This window comes from Rattus norvegicus, chromosome 9 (genome assembly GCF_036323735.1).
Source record: "Rattus norvegicus strain BN/NHsdMcwi chromosome 9, GRCr8, whole genome shotgun sequence".
Classification (NCBI taxonomy): domain Eukaryota; kingdom Metazoa; phylum Chordata; class Mammalia; order Rodentia; family Muridae; genus Rattus; species Rattus norvegicus.
The window spans coordinates 56,136,287-56,156,282 of record NC_086027.1 but is presented as its reverse complement, the minus strand read 5'-3'; the positions used below and the strand labels follow the sequence as shown (position 1 = coordinate 56,156,282).

At 43.2% G+C, this 19,996-nt stretch overlaps 1 protein-coding gene across 8 annotated transcripts in view; it reads left to right on the top strand.

The window, feature by feature from the left end:
• The window catches only part of Hibch (3-hydroxyisobutyryl-CoA hydrolase), a 79,715-nt gene that overhangs the window by 5,514 nt on the left and 54,205 nt on the right, over positions 1–19,996 (top strand). For 4 of the 8 annotated variants that reach the window (XM_063266936.1, XM_039083288.2, XM_063266938.1 and 1 more), the window contains exons 1-4: positions 7,939–8,070; positions 11,678–11,720; positions 15,696–15,833; positions 17,539–17,623. In XM_063266936.1, coding sequence (XP_063123006.1) covers positions 7,979–8,070; positions 11,678–11,720; positions 15,696–15,833; positions 17,539–17,623 — 358 coding nt within the window. In that variant the 5' untranslated portion in view covers positions 7,939–7,978. Of the gene's footprint in view, positions 1–4,637; positions 4,804–7,938; positions 8,071–11,677; positions 11,721–15,695; positions 15,834–17,538; positions 17,624–19,996 lie in introns of those variants that run through there. The other 4 variants (NM_001013112.2, NM_001398668.1, XM_063266939.1 and 1 more) reach the window with 2 other exon arrangements.

The window sequence follows — 19,996 nt, the reverse complement described above, 5'->3', positions numbered from 1 at the left end:
TCACCTTGTCGACCCCAAGGTTCCTGTCTTAGATTGGTCAAGGGTCAGAGGAAGTTGCCCGTCCCTGAGGATAGCTACATCAGGTCATCTTCTCATTCCTCTCACTTGAGCCCAGGGGCGAAAGAGCAAGGGCCAGATGGCATTAATATAAGAGATTGTGGAAATTGAGCCTCTCCCGATAAGTTGTAGGCACCTCATCTTGTTCGTTGTCTCTCTGGTTCTCCTCAGCTGTTCCGGTCTCCAAGCGATGATAATGTACTGAAACAGAATTTCTAGGCAAAGCAGAATCTATTTGTGATTTAATAAAGCGTGTAAGTCGTTGGAAGGCCCAAGGACCAAAGGAAATCAACAAAAGTAGGCCCACAAGGGGTCCCAAAATTGAGGGCAACAAGGTAGAGAGCCATGGGGATGTAGAAAACCAGTTTTGGTACCAAGACTCTTGTTGTTCTCTCTCTCTCCTTCGTTTTTCTAGGCTATCTCTCACCTTTTTTAGACTGTCTTCTACAAGTCCAGTCTTATCTACATAAACACAGCATTCCTCTTTTAAGGCTGTACAAAGTCCTCCTTGTTGTAGGAAGATTAAGTCTAGGCCTCTTCTATTTTGTAAGACTACTTCAGACAACGAGGCAACTGAGTCTTTTAAGTTAGCTAATCCATCTCTTAATTCAGCAATATCCTTATCTATGGCTTCACTAAGCTGGTTATAGTATTGATAGGAAGTAACGAGGGAAGCGATGCCAGTGCCTGCACCCGCGGCCCCTAGACCTAGGAGAACAGCGAGAGTGATGGCAGTTACTGGTTCTCTTTTTACCTTGTGAGGCATATCCGAGCCCTTTTCCCAGGATTTAAGAAAAGTCTCTGGCTCATGTATGCTGAGTCTGGGAAATAATTGAACCAGCACACAGTAATCTTTAGTCTTTAAAAATTGAGATGTTATAACATATGTGGTTAGACCAGTGGAACATGCTAGATAAGTATACTTGGGGGCTTGTAAATATGTATTTTGATTGTCAACGATTATGGTATGATTACATATTTCTAATAATTGTTTAGGGAGGAGCATGTTCTTCCCGAGGAGGCAGCTTCCTATCCCTGAGACTTCTGTGATAGTGAGTTCTATGGTGTTCCAAGAGAGACCACCAGTGTTATTAGTATATGTGATGTTGCCAAAAGTGGCTATACCCTCATAGAAAGGAGGGTTAGCTGAAAAACACATCCAGCATTCCTCATAAATAGAGGTATTTGTTTCCTGTTCATGATATACCAAGGCAAGAGCTGAGGCGTTAAGAACAGATAAAATCAGGCTTGTTGGGGACATTGGCCCAACAGGTATGGTGGGCTGAAAAAGGGTAGTTGGAGGACTAGAGGTGTTAAAGGGGGGCTGAGTCACCACCCTGGGCGGCAAGGAACCCTGGCTATGCAATTGAGGGTTAGGCCCAATGGAGGCCTTATGTAAGTTGGGGGTGGTTTTAAATAATCTAATTTTGAAGGTTACTCCGGGGTCTCTATTGGCAACATACATCCGGAGACCCCATTCAAACCCCCTATGCCAGTTTTCTGGGGTGATCTTTTTCCCAGCATCAGTAAAAGTTATTGTAAGAGGGTTGCACCAGCCCTTGGAAGGCTCAGTGTTCCGGCATTCCTGGGTTAGAGTACTGTTTCTGTTAGAATTGTGCCACCCCTTTTTTACTGTGATATAATCCCAAGAGGAGGTAGGTTTCCAGTATGCGTCTCCTGTGGTTTCACACCCCCAGGAGGCACAATAGAATTGATCCCTGTATCCACACTTATAGTTTAGGGAGCGATCTCTGTGGGATCCGGGACAGACATAAAAGTCAGTTTCCCTAATGTTGGTGCGTCGATGGACAGTGTCACAACCGACATATCTTTCATTAAAACTAGACCCATGAGGGGCTTCAATTAGGGGTAAGTATTTGTCTGCGAGGCCCCAGTAAGAATTTCCTCCTGCAGGTAGTTTACATAAATCTGGAGTTAATTGTGGCCAGGTGGGGTTAGGGCCAGTGTGGGAGGTGGTAAAGGCGGTACCTCCGGCCTCATTTATAATTACCCAAATCTGATAGGGGCTTGACGTTCCGGATGTCAGCACAGTTAGAAAGAGAAGTTTCAGTAGAATCCAGTAGAACTTCATTGCTCTGAAAAAGAAAACATGCATTTTTCTCAGGCGCCACCCTGGAATTTGTTATAAGGCTTTATCAATCTTGGAATTTGTTTGAAATTTATTGTAAAGCTTTATTAATCTTTCAGGGAGCCATCTGGCTCCCCCCTCTTTAGAATTATAAATACAGGCGGACCCTTTTCCCCAGACTATCACAGGGTCAGGACCCTGCCACTGTCCAGTTAGAGGGTCCTTCCAGAGAACGTGAGCTTGATCCGTCTTGGTTGAGGGGTGCCATAAGCGATCGGCAGCTGAACGCCCTTGATTATCCAAAGTTAAGAAATTCAAAACAAAAAGGGCATGGGATAATAAGAATTTTGCGCTGCCTTTAAGAGAATAAAGAGTTTCTTGGGCAGTAAGCTTTAACAGTGTATTCTTAAGGGTTTGATGTGCTCGTTCCACAATTCCTTGTCCCTGAGGGTTATAAGGTATGCCTGTAATATGTTTTATTTGAAATTGGGAGCAAAATTGTTTAAATTTATGACTAACATAGCCAGGCCCATTATCTGTTTTTAGCATTTTGGGTTGTCCCATAACAGAAAATGTGTAGAGCATATGAGCAATAGCATCTTTTGTGGCCTCTCCTGTGTGTGCAGAGGCACATATGAACCCACTAAAGGTATCAATGGTAACATGTACAAATTTTAGTTTTCCAAAAGATGGGACATGGGTGACATCCATTTGCCATATTTCTCCCGGGATAAGGCCCCTGGGATTAACCCCAATGTGTGGCTCAGGAAGTAGGGTCAGGCAGTTTTTACAATTTTTGACAATCTTTCTGGCTTGTTCTCTAGTAATTTTGTACTTAAGCCGCAATGTTTGAGCATTAAGGTGATGGAGTGAATGTGCCATCTGTGCTTCTTGTAAGGAATCACTAAGAGAAGCAATCATTGTCAGTCTAGTGGCCCTGTCAGCTAAATCATTACCTTTGGTTAAAGGACCGGGCAGATTCGAGTGGGCTCTGATATGGCCCACAAAGAATGGGTTTGGCCGGGCCCTTATGTGTTTTTGTATTTCTGAAAATAGTTTAAAGGTAGGTGTTGAGGGTTGTATAGTAGAGACAGTCTCCAAGACTCGGAGAGCTCTGACTACATAATGGCTATCAGAAAAAAGGTTAAATGATTGATTTATTAATTTAAATATTTCTAAAGCACTATAAAGTTCTACTAATTGGGCAGAAGCGTATGGGGTATGGACAAAAAAAACTTGACCTTTAACAACAAAGGAGGCCTTTCCATTCTTAGATCCATCTATGAAGACAGTTAAGGCATTTGGTATAGGTTTCAGCTGTGTAACCTTTGGGAAGACAAAGGGGGTAACATGGAGGAACTGTAATAATTTATCTCCTGGTAAATGAGTATCAAATGTTCCCTGATAAATAGACAGCAGGACTGTCCAGTCATCATGTTTGTGCTGCAGCCAAGCAAGCTGCTCCTGTGAATATGGAGAAATAATAATATCGGGATCGTGGCCAAAATGGCGAGTAGCCAGCTTAAGCCCCAAGAAAATGGTCTGGCAAATTAAGGAGGGATAAGTAGGAAGTATTTTAGGGGGGGTTGCGGGCAGGTGGATCCACATTAGTGGATGATTATCTTGCCATAGGAGGCCTGTGGGTGTAAACCTTGTAGCGAAAAGGATCAGATACAGTGTCTTGGAGGGGCTGAAATAACCTATGAATTGTTGGCTGATAGCCTGTTCAACCTTTAGTAGGGACTTTTCAGCCTCAGGAGTCAGAACCCTAATGGAATTAGGATCAGGGCTACCCTTCAGAATTGCAAATAGAGGTTTTAAATCACCGGTGGTTAGCTTAAGGTAAGGTCTAAGCCAATTAATATCACCCAAAAGTTTTTGAAAATCATTTAAGGTATGTAGCTGCGATCTTCTAATTGTTAGCTTTTGAGAATAAATGGATGTAGGTTCTAATTGGAATCCAAGAAACAAAAAGGGATATTGCGTCTGAATTTTTTCAGGGGCAATGGTGAAACCCCTTTTTTGTAAGGCCAGAACAATAATTTGGGCTAGTTTTTGAGTTTCCTGTAAACAAGCAGAGGAAACCAAGATATCATCTATGTAATGAATGATGTAAGCAGAGGGGAAACACAGCCTTATTGGATCTATAGTTTGGGCCACATACCTTTGACATAGGGTGGGGCTATTAGCCATCCCCTGTGGTAACACTCGCCACTAAAAGCGGGGATTAGGGCCCACATGGTTAATGACAGGGATAGAAAAGGCAAAGCGGGCACAATCCTCTGGATGAAGGGGAATAGAAAAGAAACAATCTTTTATATCAATGACTATTTTATAAAAGTCTCTAGGAATAGCTATTGGAGAAGGCAAGCCAGGTTGTAGGGCCCCCATAGGGACCATAGTTTTATTAACCGCTCTAAGGTCTTGTAACAATCTCCAAGAACCATTTTTCTTTTTTATGACAAAAATAGGGGTGTTCCAAGGCGAAGTGGACTGTTCAAGGTGCCCTTGTAATAATTGTTCCTGCACCAACTGTAGGGCCGCTTGAACCTTTTCTTGAGGCATGGACCACTGATCGATCCAGACTGGATCATTTGACTTCCAAGATATTTTATCAGCCTGGAGTGCAGGAGGAACAGCGGTCTCTATGAAAAAAGGTCTGCTCCTAAACCTCCTCTATCTGTTTTGGGCGTGGGAGTCAAGGGTTCTGTGATTCCCTGTTCATTTCTACCTAATCCTTTTCCAGGGAGGAATCCTGTCCTTAACATTTGGTTAGTAATGACCTCATTGGGACTACACATCATCACCCCCATCTGGGAAAGAATATTCCTTCCCCAGAGGTTAACAGGGAGTCCAGAAACTACAAATGGCCTAACTGTGCCTGTATTATTCTCTTTATCTTTCCAGGTCAGGAGCTTTGAACTTTGGAGTGTATCCTGTGTTTGACCTATCCCTTTTAAATGTGTGGCAGTAGCCTTAAGGGGCCAGGTTGAGGGCCAGTGTCTAGAGGAGAGCACTGTTGTATCCGCCCCTGTATCTAAAAGGCCCTGAAATTGTTTGCCATCAAGCCAAAGAGACATCATGGGTCTTTCATCAGTTAATTTTTGCACCCAATAAACATCTGAAGAGCCAGGGGAGGAAGAACCACGCCCCTTTACTTTATGAGGGAACTGCCCCATGAAGGGAAGCGGTAAGGCCTGTGCAATGCGTTGTCCGGCTCTAAGCGTTAAGGGGCCCTGCGTGGCAGTGGCTAGAAATTTTATTTCTCCAGAATAATCAGCATCTATTACAGAGGGAAGGATGACAAGTCCTTGAAGAGCACTCGAGGCTCGCCCAATTATTAAGAAAAACATGCCAGGCGGCGGGGGCCCAAACTTTCCAGATTCTATGATAACAGTCCCTTCCTCAGGGGTTATAATCCTGGTGGTGGAGGAACACAGGTCCACTCCTGCACTTCCTGCTGTTGCCCGGGATAAGTTGGCGTTGCAGGAGCTTGATGCTGCACTTGGGGGCGGGTGGTCACCCGTGGATAGGGGCCCCATTGTGGGGCCCCCCGCTCGTTTCCCTGGACCGCAGGGAGGGTTTGTCCACTAATGTCAGTCTTAGACTGACATTCCCTGGCCCAGTGACGGCCTTTCCTGCAGCGGGGACAAACCCTCGGGGCAGTGGGCCATCCAGCAGGGCTGGGGGACTGGCTAGGTTTTGGGATGTTGCATTCTCTAGCAAAATGACAGGGTTGTCCACATTTGAAACATGTTCTGCCTCTAGGGTGGCCAGAATCTCCAGCTCTTTGGAACACAGCCCCAATTGCCAGGCTGATAGATTTAGATACTTGGTGAGAAAAAGAGTCGACATCCTTGCAAAGTTTAATCATGCCTGGGATATCAAGGTCTTTGGTCTTGCCTCGAAGTGCAGCTCTACACGCTGAGTTAGCATTTTCGAGAGCAAGCTGTCTAACGAGAAGCCCTTCACTTTCATTTTGACCTAGGATTCTTTCAGCTGCTTCTTGTAGCTACAAATTGAGCATAGGGCTCTTGTGCCCCCTGGATTATTTTAGTTAAGGGGGTGGTGAGCGCCCCTGTAGCGGGGACTGCTCTCCAAGCGGACAAAGCCGCCTGTGCCGTTTGTGCGAGTACACCGGGAGACAGCCCCAGCTGTTTTTCCTCAGAGGCAAATGAGCCCCTCCCACATAGCTTATCTGCCATCCAGGAAGCAGATTTACTTAAGGGATTGTTTCTGTTTCTAGCAGCAAGGCTCTCCGCTTTATCAATAAATTCAGATTTCCAAGTCAAATATTGTCCTCTAGTGAGGACAGATTGTACTACCTTGGTCCATTCACTAGGGGTCAAATACCCAGACCCCGAAAGTCCTTCTAGGATAGCCAAGGTAAAGGGGGCATTCATACCATAATTTTTAACAGCTGAATGTAATTCCTTTATGTGTTTGAGTTTAAGTTTCTTGTATACGGGACACGAGGTCCCACCCTCATCCTGATCAGGGCTTTCCTCTTCCGAATCTGAGGGTCCCTCCTCATAGTCATTTTCTTCTTCACTTTCTTGTTCCTCATTACGGTTATGATTAGTACTGTCTGGCTCGCACTCGTCTCTGGCCGACCTATTTAGTGTTCTAGTACTGTTTAACTCAGACTCATCCCTGGCCTGTCTGGCGCGTGCCCTAGTCATAACTGGGAAAGTTAGTTTTGGTTGGGGTTTTCTACTGGCCTTAGCTGGCCCTTTTTGGGCATACTGTCCCTTAGTCATGGTCTCTTGTAAATCCTGGATTTCTAGTGTAAGATCCCCCAATTCCTGCTGTAGGTGTAAGATCTGTTTAAGCCCAGTAATTTGTGCTTGAAGTGCAGTCTTAGTCTGAGTCAGTTCCTCCACTACTGCGACCGGTAGAGGTGCAGGTGGGGCTGACGATATAGGGGGTAGATAAGGTGGGAGGCAGACAGGCCCAGACCTCCGAGTGAAGAAGATCTGAGTCTCCTGTGGCTCGGGACCATATCTCTCTTTCTCATACCTGGCAGCTTCCTCCTCTAATTCGGCCTCGGAGGCGGGATCTAGACCTGACTCAGAGCATTTGTTTTTCCCAGAAAATTCTTTAAGAGAAGGATAAATGGTCTTTGAATTTTTGGACATCTTGGGGTCTTCTAGAGAGCATAAGGCTTCGGATGAGGGATTTCCCTCACCCCCAGGCATATCATAACAATGGAAGGGCAGGGAGAATGCGGCTCCCCGTTTTCTTTTTCATTGTTAGGTGAAGCCGGCCGGCCGGCCGGGAGGCTTGTAAGAAGTCCTCTGCGACAGCTAGGAGGCGGGCACTCTCGCCTCCTTCCTCAGCATCTATTATAATGTCTCTAATGATACCCCAGTAACTGAAAAAAGCCGCGGACACTGGGTCGCCGGCTTTCAAAAGCCTATTAATCTCCTGACCAACCTTATTCCAAGTATGGGGGTGAATATCGGGGCCACTTAAAATTAACCAAGGACATTTTTCATCTATGAAACAAAAAAATTTGATTAAATCCTTTTTCTTAACTCTTATTCCTCTCTCCCTGAGTAAACGCTTGATTTCTCTTATGAAACAAGCCTCCTTAGACAATACCTTCCCCATGGCAATTAGACGACAATTATTCGACCGGTCCTTACCTCCCTCTCCAGCGACGCACGAGCTATACGGCCTGAAGAGTCCTCGATTCCCGCTGCAGCTCTCTTATCTCCGTCGTCCTATAGTCGGCCTTGCTTCGGGGTCCCTGTTCGGGCGCCACTTGTCCCCTCCAGCGGGGACCCAGTTATTCAGGGTCCCGAAGAGGCTTTCTACCTGTGGGCCAAAATGGGGGTGAAGAGAAGAAGGAGACCAAGCAAAAGTTCTGTTGTCAAGGTCTCGTTTATTGGGATGAACATTGCAGCTTTTAAGGCTTTCAGGTAGGGGGAGTGACCTTTGTGAAATATGAAGGAGGGGGAGATGAGGGTATAGGCAGTGATAGCTGGAGGCAAAGAGGTCAGGCGATGAGGTCAGGTGGTGGAGACACTGGGTGTTGACTGAGGAGATAACTGGTATCTGCTCAAGCTGAGGCATCCCTTGAATGTTATACTCCTGTGCCATAAATTCATGGGAGAGGCTTTATCCAACAATCTTAAGATTTATGGCAGTCATCTTCGGGGTGAGTCTCTGTGGCCAAACAGCCCAGAGTCACTTTGAACCATGCAGTCAAAAAGCGGCTAGGCCCAAATCCAATATGGCTCCGTGCAGAGAAGGCTCTTTACCTCAAAGACAGCTTCTCAGCTCTGGCATTGATGATGTTGGTAAACAATTATCAGGGTGGTTTTTACCTGACACCCCCCCCCCCCTTGGAAAATGGCAGCTTAGGCAAAATCTCTTGATTTAAACAAAATGTTTGTTGCTTCCAAATAAATGTTGACTAAGTAGGAAAAAAATAATAACAAAAGACACCTGCAAACCAGGCATAGGGTCTTCTTAGCACTCATTGTGAGCTACAGTGTTTGTATTTATTTCTTACAGTTAGGTGCAGGTCCTGGCACTTCTGTAGTGGTCTGTGCTTGTCACCTACTGATGTGTCCTCAGGTCCTCACCTTTCTGTGAAGCTTCAGGGTCATTTCTTCATTTGTTATTGAATGTTTCTGCTTTATGTCACAGCATATGCAACCCAAAAATTAAATTTGTATTCACCCTGTAAAGCAGCCAGTGTTCTTTTATGTGTCTCAGGACCTGCACTCTCCTTCCTTTTTTGGTTGGAAGTTCTCTTTTTTCCAGAGTTTTCACTTCACAACCCAGTAAACCAAGTAGCTGTTTTCATCAGTTCACCCCTGAGTCACTCATTTGCCTTTTGACCTACTTGGGCAATCTCTTATCACCTTAACTTGCCTGAAAAGTTTCCAATCCAGTTGTGTGATTTTTATAAGCTTGCATTTGCTTTATTGGATAATTTGTAAAGAAGCTTCTGACACTTTTATTCTTCTAAGATTGTGGTGCTTTGTTTTTTGTTGTTTGTTTGTTTGAGGTAGAGTCTCTCTGTAACTGTGTAGACTGGGCTGACCTTGAACCTGCCTCTGCCTCCCCAGTGCTGGAAGTAAAGGAATGCATCTTAGTGTGTATTGAAATCACCAGTACAATTTTTATGTCCTGATTTTAGTTTCTTCTATAGTACACTTCTGGTAGAGCACATATTCTGCATTTTGAGCTAGGTTCCAGTGTACACATGGTTCTTGTCCAAGCCACAGTTGAAAAACTTATTTCACATCCCCTGCAGGGATTACATAGGCTTGTTAATAACTGAACCAAACTCCCTGAGATGTGTGGAACCTTCCCCTGTCCCCCTAGGGCAGCTTTGGAGGTAGCAGAAAAGGGAGAGATGATACGTTTGGAATTATTTGTAGCTCGAACTCTCAAATATCATACTTTGTTTTTGTACTAGGGACTGAACCAGATGCTGTATCATTGAGCTCCGTCCCAAGCCCCGAGATCAGTTTTTAAATAATAGTTTAGTGTTCGTGGCACTAAATGGAAACAGTATGATCAGTATAGACAATGGTAGAGGGTTTAGTTAGGCTTCACTTTCCTCCCCTTGCCATCCAGCTGGTATCTTTGTGCCTGCAAGTGCCTTGCCTAGTGCTTTGAACTTGGGTGTGGTTAGTGTGGGTTATCTTATTTTGAGTCTAGCAGAACTGTATCTCAAATTAAACTGGGATTTGAAGTTAGGCCCATGTTTTATGCCCTCATGAGTCTCAGGTAGAGGTTACATGGCTACCCGATTTTCCAGTCTTGCAGTGCATTCCGTAGCTTTGAGTTGGCGTTTGGGCACTGGCCTTATTAAGGACTTCGGAATCTTTTGGACAGCGTGCTTGTACTTGGTAGTCATCACTTTGTGACACTTTGAGCACGATCCCCCATGCTTGTGCCTCACCTTCATAATTTAAACTTGACTGGGTTGTTGTGACTGGAGTTTTGGAATATTTGCTGGAGTCTTCCACAGGTTCTAGTGTACCCACACGGCGGGGGACACGAGTCTAGCAGATTCTAGTGTACACACACGGGGACACTTGGATATGCAGTAGATTCTAGTGTACACACACGGGGACACTGTTGTCTTTAGCAGATTCTAGCGTACAGACTCATGGGGGACACTGGGGTCTTCAGAAGAGTGTATTGTATTGCATCCTTACCAAATTAAGAAGAATTACAGATTCCACATCTCCATACAGAAAATAAATAATCAAAATGTAAATTAAAATTATACAGACTTTGTACAAATAATTTAATAAATATCTAATGATATGAATAGTGTTATATAGATTAATTTGAACATATCTCCACTAGTCATTCCTCTCTCCTCCTAAATCTCTGACAGCTGTTTATTTTTCTGTGAATTTCAGAATTCTGCTATTTTCAAAATATACTATAGTTGAAATCTCATAGTATTAGACTTTTCAGATTAACTTCCTAGGAGTACACATTCTTTAATTTTCATTCTATGTTTGTGTCGGTAGCTCATTTCTATTTAGGGCTCACCTGAGATTCCAGCACCTCCAAGCCTTTTGTCTATAATTCTGTGCTAATTGCACATGACCTTATGGTCTTGGAAGGTAACAAGAGTGTAGAGATCATAGATTAACAGAAGCAGGGACTTCATCTATGCAACTATGGGAAAGTTGACATCTTTGTTGGGTCAAAACATTCTGGTGGTTTAACTGCTTAATGTTACCCACACTTGAGCACTCTGTAAGTAACCCCTCATACATGCTCTGTAAATAACCCCTCATACATGCTCTGTAAATAACCCCTCATACATGCTCTGTAAATAACCCCTCATACATGCTCTGTAAGTAACCCCTCATACATGCTCTGTAAGTAACCCCTTATACATGCTCTGTAAATAACCCCTCATACATGCTCTGTAAATAACCCCTCATACATGCTCTGTAAGTAACCCCTCATACATGCTCTGTAAATAACCCCTCATACATGCTCTGTAAGTAACCCCTCATACATGCTCTGTAAGTAACCCCTCATACATGCTCTGTAAATAACCCCTCATACATGCTCTGTAAGTAACCCCTCATACATGCTCTGTAAATAACCTCTCATACATGCTCTGTAAATAACCCCCCATACATGCTCTGTAAATAACCCCTCATACATGCTCTGTAAGTAACCCCTCATACATGTTCTGTAAGTAACCCCAATACAAGTGTTGGTTCCCCAGGTTGGATTAATGGAATTATTTTGGTTAATCTTTGATGTCCTGTAAGAAAGGGGTTGGCATTTATTTCCATCCCCAAGAAAGTTCCCAAAACACATGGGAGGAGGGTGTTTAGTTTTGGAAGAAACTGCCAATGCCCTTTAAAATGGATGTGTCATTTCATCCCTGTGCCTGTCAACAGTGAATGAGTTTTAAATCTTTTTCAAGGTTTTGTGCCAGTAAACTTTGTTCCAGAGGCTTTAAGGCTTTATAGAGTTTGTACATTGAGACCTAATAACCGGTTACCATGCTCCTCCTCTACATTGTTTCAGGTTCAGCTCAATCAGAAGAGCCAGTGTTATTCTGCAACATCTGGTAAGTTTGGAGTTTCTTTTGTCCGGATTGATAGTTATGATACAGCTTAAGAGTGTCATCATTAGGGAAATAGACAACACTGGGGTTGGCAGGTTTCCCTGGTCCCCTAACCACTGTCATTAATCTCCTAACCACTTGCCACCTCCTACACACTCTGTGTTGTAAGGCTTCTGTGATGAACCTGGGTAAGTCCTACTGTCCCGGTTTTAAATATTGACTATGCAACTTAACCTGGGACAAATTCTTGGTTTCTAGTAGCATGTCTTTTGATATATATAGAGAGAGCTCTATAGAGCTCCTAAATGTTAATTCTAAAAATTTAGCATGTGGGCTGGAGAAATAGCTTAGGAGTGGTTAAGATACTGGCTATTCTTGTGGAGGACTGGGGTTCATTTTCTAGGACTGATGGGTCAGTAAGGTCAGTTCCAGTGTATCTGATGCCCTCTTATGGCTTCTGTAGGTACTGTAAGAATTTGGTGCAAAGACATACATGCAGACAAAGCACCCAAACACATAAGATAAAATTTAAAAATCTTAAGCTGATACAGTATATAGTGACATCATACTTTAGCAATTATTTATGCCTGCTGTACCTTGCAGAGCTAAATATTCATTGTTTATCACATTATAGGAACATAACTTTTATTCAGTTTTGTATCTTTTGAAGAACCCAATGAATACCTTAGTATGAATAAGCCACCTGCTATAGTACTGAATGCAGGTGCTCTGCTAAGTGCTTCATATAGTGTTAGCTCATTTAATTCTCATTATAGTCCTGTAGCCCTCAGGTGAAGTCCTGTACCTCTTTAATGAAGTTTTTTGTTGTTGTTGTTGTTATTAATTTATGGTAAGCACTTTGTGACAAGGTCTGTTCAGAACATAGCTACAGCTCTGTCTGTCTTTAGCCTGGAACTTGACTGTGCCAAAGGGCAACACGATAAGAACCTATCTTTAAAGAAGTTTCACATTGTTTTCCTCAGCTATGCCAAGCAGGAGTTTATGTGTCCATGGTATGTGTTTATTCACGAATGGGACAAGGTAGCAGAATGGCTCATCTTTGCCACGTTGCTGAAGAAGCATATCTTGTTTACAGGGATAATTTTGTTAACTACATTTTTCTGGTGAGAAATTCAAATAGAAAGAATGTATGCTTTTCATTATTCAATAGACTTTCTTAAAGCTCTTCTAAGTGCCTATCATTTTTATCTGGTAATGAATTGTCATAAGAATTACATTCATATGATTTGACAAAGGAAAATGTAAACATGTTTAATGCTATCAAAGTATCATTCTAGATTTTATTAGATATTAAGTATATGTGTGCTGTATGATTTTAATTGGCATATTCCAGGTGAAATTTTAAATTCACTTATTTTTAAATTTTTGCAGACTTGAGGATTGAACTGAGGAATTCTTATGTGCTAGGCAAGCACTTCCCACTGAGCTACAATTTTAAAATTTAAAACAACTTCCAATTTTAGTTTATGTTTGGGATTCATTTACTATTTTTAATTTATGTCTCTGTGTTGGGTTCTCTCTCTCTCTCTCTCTCTCTCTCTCTCTCTCTCTCTCTCTCTCTCTCTCTCTGTGTGTGTGTGTGTGTGTGTGTGTGTGTGTGTGTGTGTGTGTGAATGCAGGTGCCCATAGTGGCAGATTCCCTGGAGCTGAAGTTATGGGTACTTATGAGGAATTGAACTGAGGTCCTGTGTAAGAACAGTATCCATCTTAACCATTGAGCATCTCTCCAGCCCCTTGACTTACAGGTTTATACTATAGCCTGCTCTTATCTGCTGCCACTCTATTTGGCGGGGTGAACCTGAGAGAGTGGAGCCTAAAAATAGCCAACTGTATTCAGAGCATCAGACAATTTATATTCCGAGGGCAATTGCAAGTGGTAACAAGGTTGTAAGACTAAAGTTCACTTGAGTTTAAGTTGTAAACATGAGGACAGCCTGTGCTTGGAAACATCATTCTGAATAATAAAGGGTAAGATGTTAACTGTCTAAAGTAGAAACTGGTGAAGGCCAGTTTTGATTGGTCAGGTTTATTGAGGAGGGGCGTGGAGTCAGAGGTCAACATCTCAGCAGACTCTTCTCTGAGGGAGTAAAACTTCTTTCTCTGAGGCTGGTGACCAGTACAGAGCAAGGGAGCAAAATTTAATTCTCTGGGGCTGGTGAAAAAGGAGGAAAACACACACACACACACACACACACACACACACACACGCACGCACGCACGCACGCACGCACGCACGCACACACACACACACAGAGTGGATGAAGCAAGGCTTCAACAAGCTCCAACAACTTTATTTTCCTCCCACAACTTATATGTACTAGCACAATCTTCCAAGCAATGTAAAAAATACTATGTGGTCACATTCTATTTTTCTTTAAAGTGAATGAATACAATGAGTGTATATGTATGTATATGTGCATATATAAAACTGGCTTTCACCAGTTCCTACTTTAGACAGTCATCATCTTACCCTTTATTATTCAGAATGATGTTTCCAAGCACACGTTGTCCTCGAGTTTACAACTTAAACTCAAGTGAACTTTAGTCTTTCGACCTTGTTACCACTTGCAATACCACATTCCATAATACCCTTAGTGATTAAACATTTTCCATATTACAGGTGAAAAACTAATATACCCAAGAACCCACATACATTCATGTCTAAGCAACCTGTTAACAACAGCAGAAAGTCCTCAGGGCACTTAGTCCTGGAGGGGGTGGTGGTGGTGGTGGTGGTGGTGGTGGTGGTGGTGGTGGTGATGGTGATGGTGGTGATGGTGATGGTGGTGGTGGTGATGGTGGTGGTGGTGGTGTTCTGCCTCTCCTAGGCACACACACATGATTGTGCTAACCAGTGGACAGCATTCCATGAGTTCTAAAGCTGTTTTGCTATTCCTCTTGCACAACGCCCAATAAAACCCACTCGTATTGTTGCATGAACCGGGCATGAAAGCACATTCTAAGAACAATTCAAGTCATGGAGGAACAGGGATCACAACTCTTGGTGCTTCCTCCCTAGGTCTCAGAAGTCTCACACAGTTTCATTTGGGGACTGTGCGAGGTTTACAATATTTTCTGTGGAGAAAGGAGGGTGTTAGGATGGTGGCGCTGTGAGCCCTGGCAGTTGTGTATGAGTGTCTGAATCATACAAAGCTGCTGTGTAGTTAGCCTCATGTCCTTACAGGTAAGTGCTGATTTCACACAGCTCATGCTTCCTTTGTATCCTTGCATGTTAGTCTCACTGACCTTTTAAACAGAGAGACTGAAGCTCTTAGAGCACTAGTGTACCACAGGTACAGAGGTACACCAGTGTATCTAACCTGCTTCTACTTGACAGGCTACAGATTGAAGACAACTCCGTCAGTTCTGTAGTTACGTGAATGGTGATGAAGCAGTCTTGTGTGAGACCCTGACCAATGTGTAGTCATCATCTTTCCCATATAGAACATGCAAACCTGAAGCTCCGTGATCTGACCTTGCTGTGTGTCCATCTGTACTCCCGTTGCGCATTTTCTGTCCAGCCTTTGTTGCACTCATGTTTACCCTCTTAGTATTTCCAGACACTTAAGTTATCGTTAGTACTTGCCATTGTCCTAACTAGAACTCTCACTCCCCTCCTTCAAAGCTCTTTTATTCAAGTTGTCAGTAGCTACTATACAGTAAGACTATCTGCTCTCTCCATTCTCTAAGCACGTAATGCAGAACTTGAAATTTGTAACAAACTACAAGATTTACGCTCATGTCATAGTCCAGCGAGCTCTAGGAAGAGACTATATTGTAGATTAGTTGATTCAATCCACTTAGAAATAAAATGTTAAAAATTTAGGCGGTGCGCGTGCTTTAATCTGAGAAACCTTTTTAGGCGTCTGTAGGCAGCCATTCCTCTCGTTACCGCTTGGTGTGTACTTTGCTGTGGGTGTGGATGAACATTAATGAAGTTCTTTCTTGTTCACTTAGAGAATGTCCAAGCACACAGAGACTGCAGAAGTGCTGCTGGAGAGGAGAGGCTGTGCAGGGGTCATAACGCTCAACAGACCCAAGTTACTCAACGCTCTGAGTCTGAATATGATCCGGCAGATCTATCCGCAGCTAAAGGTCCGTGATAGTCTGAGAGCATCATTCAAGCCTTCTGAGGTCATTGTAGGAGAGCCGCCCTGGTATTTCACTGGAGGGCTCTGCCGCATCAGCACCAGTGACGCTTCTCGGTGGAACCTGTCCCGCCCACTGTCTTGGGAGATACCTTTTCCTTCACATAGCTCTTATGTTTCATGTTTCTTTTTCGTGTTCTGCTACTTCTTCATCTAACTGACCTTCAAAACAGTGATGCGGACAGTTCCTAGAGATCAGAGTACTGAATGGAAAAAAAAAAGAAAAGAAAAAGGGAGGACATGACTGCCCCTAGGTGTGGTGGACAGGAAGGTTTACTGTAGGTAAGTGGGACAGCAGAGCCAGAGGCAGGATATTTGAGAGTTCAGGAGACTAGCAGAATAAAGGGGAGACAAAAATGGGCAGAGTAACCAAATTGGCTGCATTATATAGGAAAGGGCAGCTGGAGGAAGGGCAGTCCAGTGCCTAGCCTAGAGACGTGTAGGTTAGGGGGCAGAGTGCCAGCCACAGCCTATAACAGGGCTGAAGGATGCTGTGAGAACCTGGCAGCCAGGTCCCATTCATAAGTCAAATGGGCAGCTCAGTTAGCCATTAGTCCTGGGTTCAGACCTACATACCAGTCTGATCTGCCTCTTCATGGCAGCCTTCTGGACTGAAGACAACTTCGTCTTTCTGTTTTAAAGACAGAGTCTAGCTAGGCAGCCCAGGCTGGACTCAAATTTAAAATCTTCCTGCCTGTGCCTCCTCCTTGCTAGCACTAGAGTGTGCACCTCCATGCCCCGGGATTCAGCTGTTTTAAACTGCTTGGCCAGCTCCTCCTTCCTCTGCTGCCTGACACCCCTTATTCCTGTCCTCTCCCAGTGCTTGCTAGTCAAGTCTTATACTGAATCACATCCCAGCCTCTCAGTCTTTCTATTTCTTAGCCATCCTCAGATCCTTAGGTAGGTTTTTAAAGTAAGTTGCTTGGGACGTTAGAAAGTATAGGGTTGAAAGTCAGACATGTATTAGAAACTTGGGTTTCGGGGCTGGGGATTTAGCTCAGTGGTAGAGCACTTACCTAGGAAGCGCAAGGCCCTGGGTTCGGTCCCCAGCTCCGGAAAAAAAAAAGAACCAAAAAAAAAAAAAAAAAAAGAAACTTGGGTTTCTGCATGTTAACTCTGTAGGCTGGGCATGATAATCTCTGTATCCTAACACTCCTCCGCTGGGAGAAAATGAGAATGATGATCTGTCTCTCTGACGCTGGTCTGCACCCCACATTCTTCATCGCGCTGATTGTACTACTAGACTCAGTGAAACTCTCAGCACCCTCAAGTTTAAAAAAACTTTGTAAGAACTTACCCATGTAGTAACTTTTTTTGGTATAACAGAGTCTTTTCTCGCATGGGAGAAAGGTTATTGCTGCAAAACACACCAGCATTCTTGGGGTTGATTTGTTTCCTAGACTCATAAACGCATATGACCCAGGGCCTAAAATACATTAGGCATGGATTTGTTTACCTTCTCTTAAAGCTCTGACCGATACTCCTGCACTATTCCAGTACTTAGAAGATGAAATGAAATGAAATTGGTGGGACCCATTCCTCTGCATGTGTTTCTGAGGGCCACAGATGTGCACACAGATGTATATGAATGTATTTTAGAAATGAGCTTGTATGTACTATGCTCTCAAAAGCCATTATCATCTTTTATGTAGAAGTGGGAACGAGACCCAGATACATTCCTGATCATCATAAAGGGAGCTGGAGGAAAGGCCTTCTGTGCTGGAGGGGACATCAAAGGTAGAGCGCCTGCCCCTTGTAAACTGTTCCCTCACTACAACTAATAAGTATGGAAATGCTTGAGATAATTTTTATTTGGTTTGCTTTTTAGAGTTGTTTGGTGTATGTTAATAGTTCTTTAAAAGTTAAAGGTTAAAATATGGAAAATTTGTTATCATTCGAATGGAGATTTTATTTTACTACACATGTCCAGTGCTGATTTAGATCTTTTGTTCTCCTCTTGTGGCATGTGTCCTGCCCCTAATATTACCAACAACATCGCCATGTGAAGGACTTACTGTTTTCCAAACCTGCTGTGTGCTGACCCCATTACTTCCCTACCTCTCAATTCAGAGCAGCTACCTGCTGTGAATGCAGTTACTTAGAGTCTATTGTGCAATACTATGTGATTAAACACACATAAATAAAAATTTGCTTTTTTATTATTGCTCAATTCAGCTCATGTATGTAAGATAATACTTATTTGTTCTCGTGATAAGAGTTATGAACTCATTGCTATCACTCTGGTTGTCCCTGCTGGAAGGCATTTTGGCAGTATGTTGCTTCTTATGGGATTGATATGGTTTGGGGATTTTCCCTGGTGTTCTAATTTTACATATTTTTTAATTATTTAATTTTGTTTAATTATTAAAAGACAACCTTTGTTCACCAAATTTACAAGTTTATGTAAACCATTGCGTTATGAGTAGGAAGGAAAACATAGATTCAGGATCAGATTCACACACTCACTCAGTTTAAAGTAACTGACAGTTAAAATTGCTTCATAATGGAAAACTTAATTGCTTAAAGCGATGTGTTAACTAAATTGTGTTTTTGTCCACAACATGAATCCTATGGGTGTGTATGGGTTATGCATGCGTGCTGTGTGTGCATGTGTGTGACTGTGTGTATGCTGGAATACTTGTGACTGCATATACAAGTGATATAAAATGTGTGTGTGTGTGTGTGTATGTGTGTGTGTGTGAGAGAGAGAGAGAGAGAGAGAGAGAGAGAGAGAGAGAGAGACTGTGTGTCTGAGACTTTGTTTGAATGTATGACTATGTACCTGTGTGTGTGGCACATGTGTGCCTATGACTATATGCCTTTGCTAACGTGTGTACCCGTATGCCTGTGTGCTTTGTACCTGTGTGTAGTGTGTTTGTGATGTGTCTGTATGTGTGTGTGTACACATGTACAACTGTGAGGTTAGCTGCTTTGAGTTGTGAGCAGCTTTTGAAAATGAGTTGTTCTAGTTTGAGTCACTGTTCTGTGATGAAACCCTGTTACCAAAACAACTTACAGGAGGAAAGGCTTGTTTTAGCCTCTGGTCCCAGGGGAGAGTCGGAGACAGGGAAGGAATGATACTTAGTAGGTAGCCAGAGCAGGGCACAGAGACCTGGGCTTGTCTTCATCTTTAAGTGGGGTGAGGCTATGAACCCTCAATGCTTGCCCCAGTGACATAGTTTCTTCAGCAAGATTGTAACTCCCAGACCTTCCCCAAACAGCACCACAAGCCATGGCCTAGGGTTCAGGTAACTGAGCCTAAAGAGACATTGCTAATATAAACACCACCCAGGACTAACTGTATAGTCTTTTAGAAATACAGTAGAAATTCCAGAATTATTCTAGCATGTATGTGCAAAACAATGTAATTCTGGAAAATTCTACAATAAGTAGATACTTTAAAGGTGAATACAATTTAATTTTAATTTATATATAACTAGTTGATTTATATAAAATTAGCTTAAAATAAAAGTAGAAGGGACTCTGAGAAAGTTTGGGGGTAAAGTTAGATTCTTAGAGTTAGTGGGTAAACCTCTAGCTCAGCAAAGAACAACAGATAGGGTGTCCCCCCCTCCCCCCACCAGGAAAGTATCCTTCATTTGTGTCACAATAGTTTCTTAGGAGAGTGTAGTTGGCTCTTGGTGTCTGACATTCTGCCTTATGGATTCAATTCACTGTAGATCGGAAATATTTGTGCCAAACAGGTACAAGCTTTTTTTCTCCTTATTCTCCCCCAGTACCATGTGGCAACTGTATACACTAGGTGTTAGAGGTCACCTAGAGGACACTCTCAGTGCACCGTATGATGCCATCCCCTCCAAGAAACTTGGGCAGCTGGGTTTTGGTGCATTAGTATGCTACAGTGGTCCCAGAATTTGGAGTGACACTTCCATGTACTGTCCTCTTTTAAATGATGCGGGGATAGGGTAAGGCACAGGGACTGGCTGTGGAGCTTCCGTCCTCTTTCGGCTGTGTGGAAGCTCCTCATGGTGGTCTATTGAATCTCAGACTTCAGAGCTCAGAGTGAAGCACAGACGTAAACCAATGACATCGTTCAGGATAGATTCTCTTAACAAATTATCTCTAATTGTTCTGGAGCCTTTGGATTTT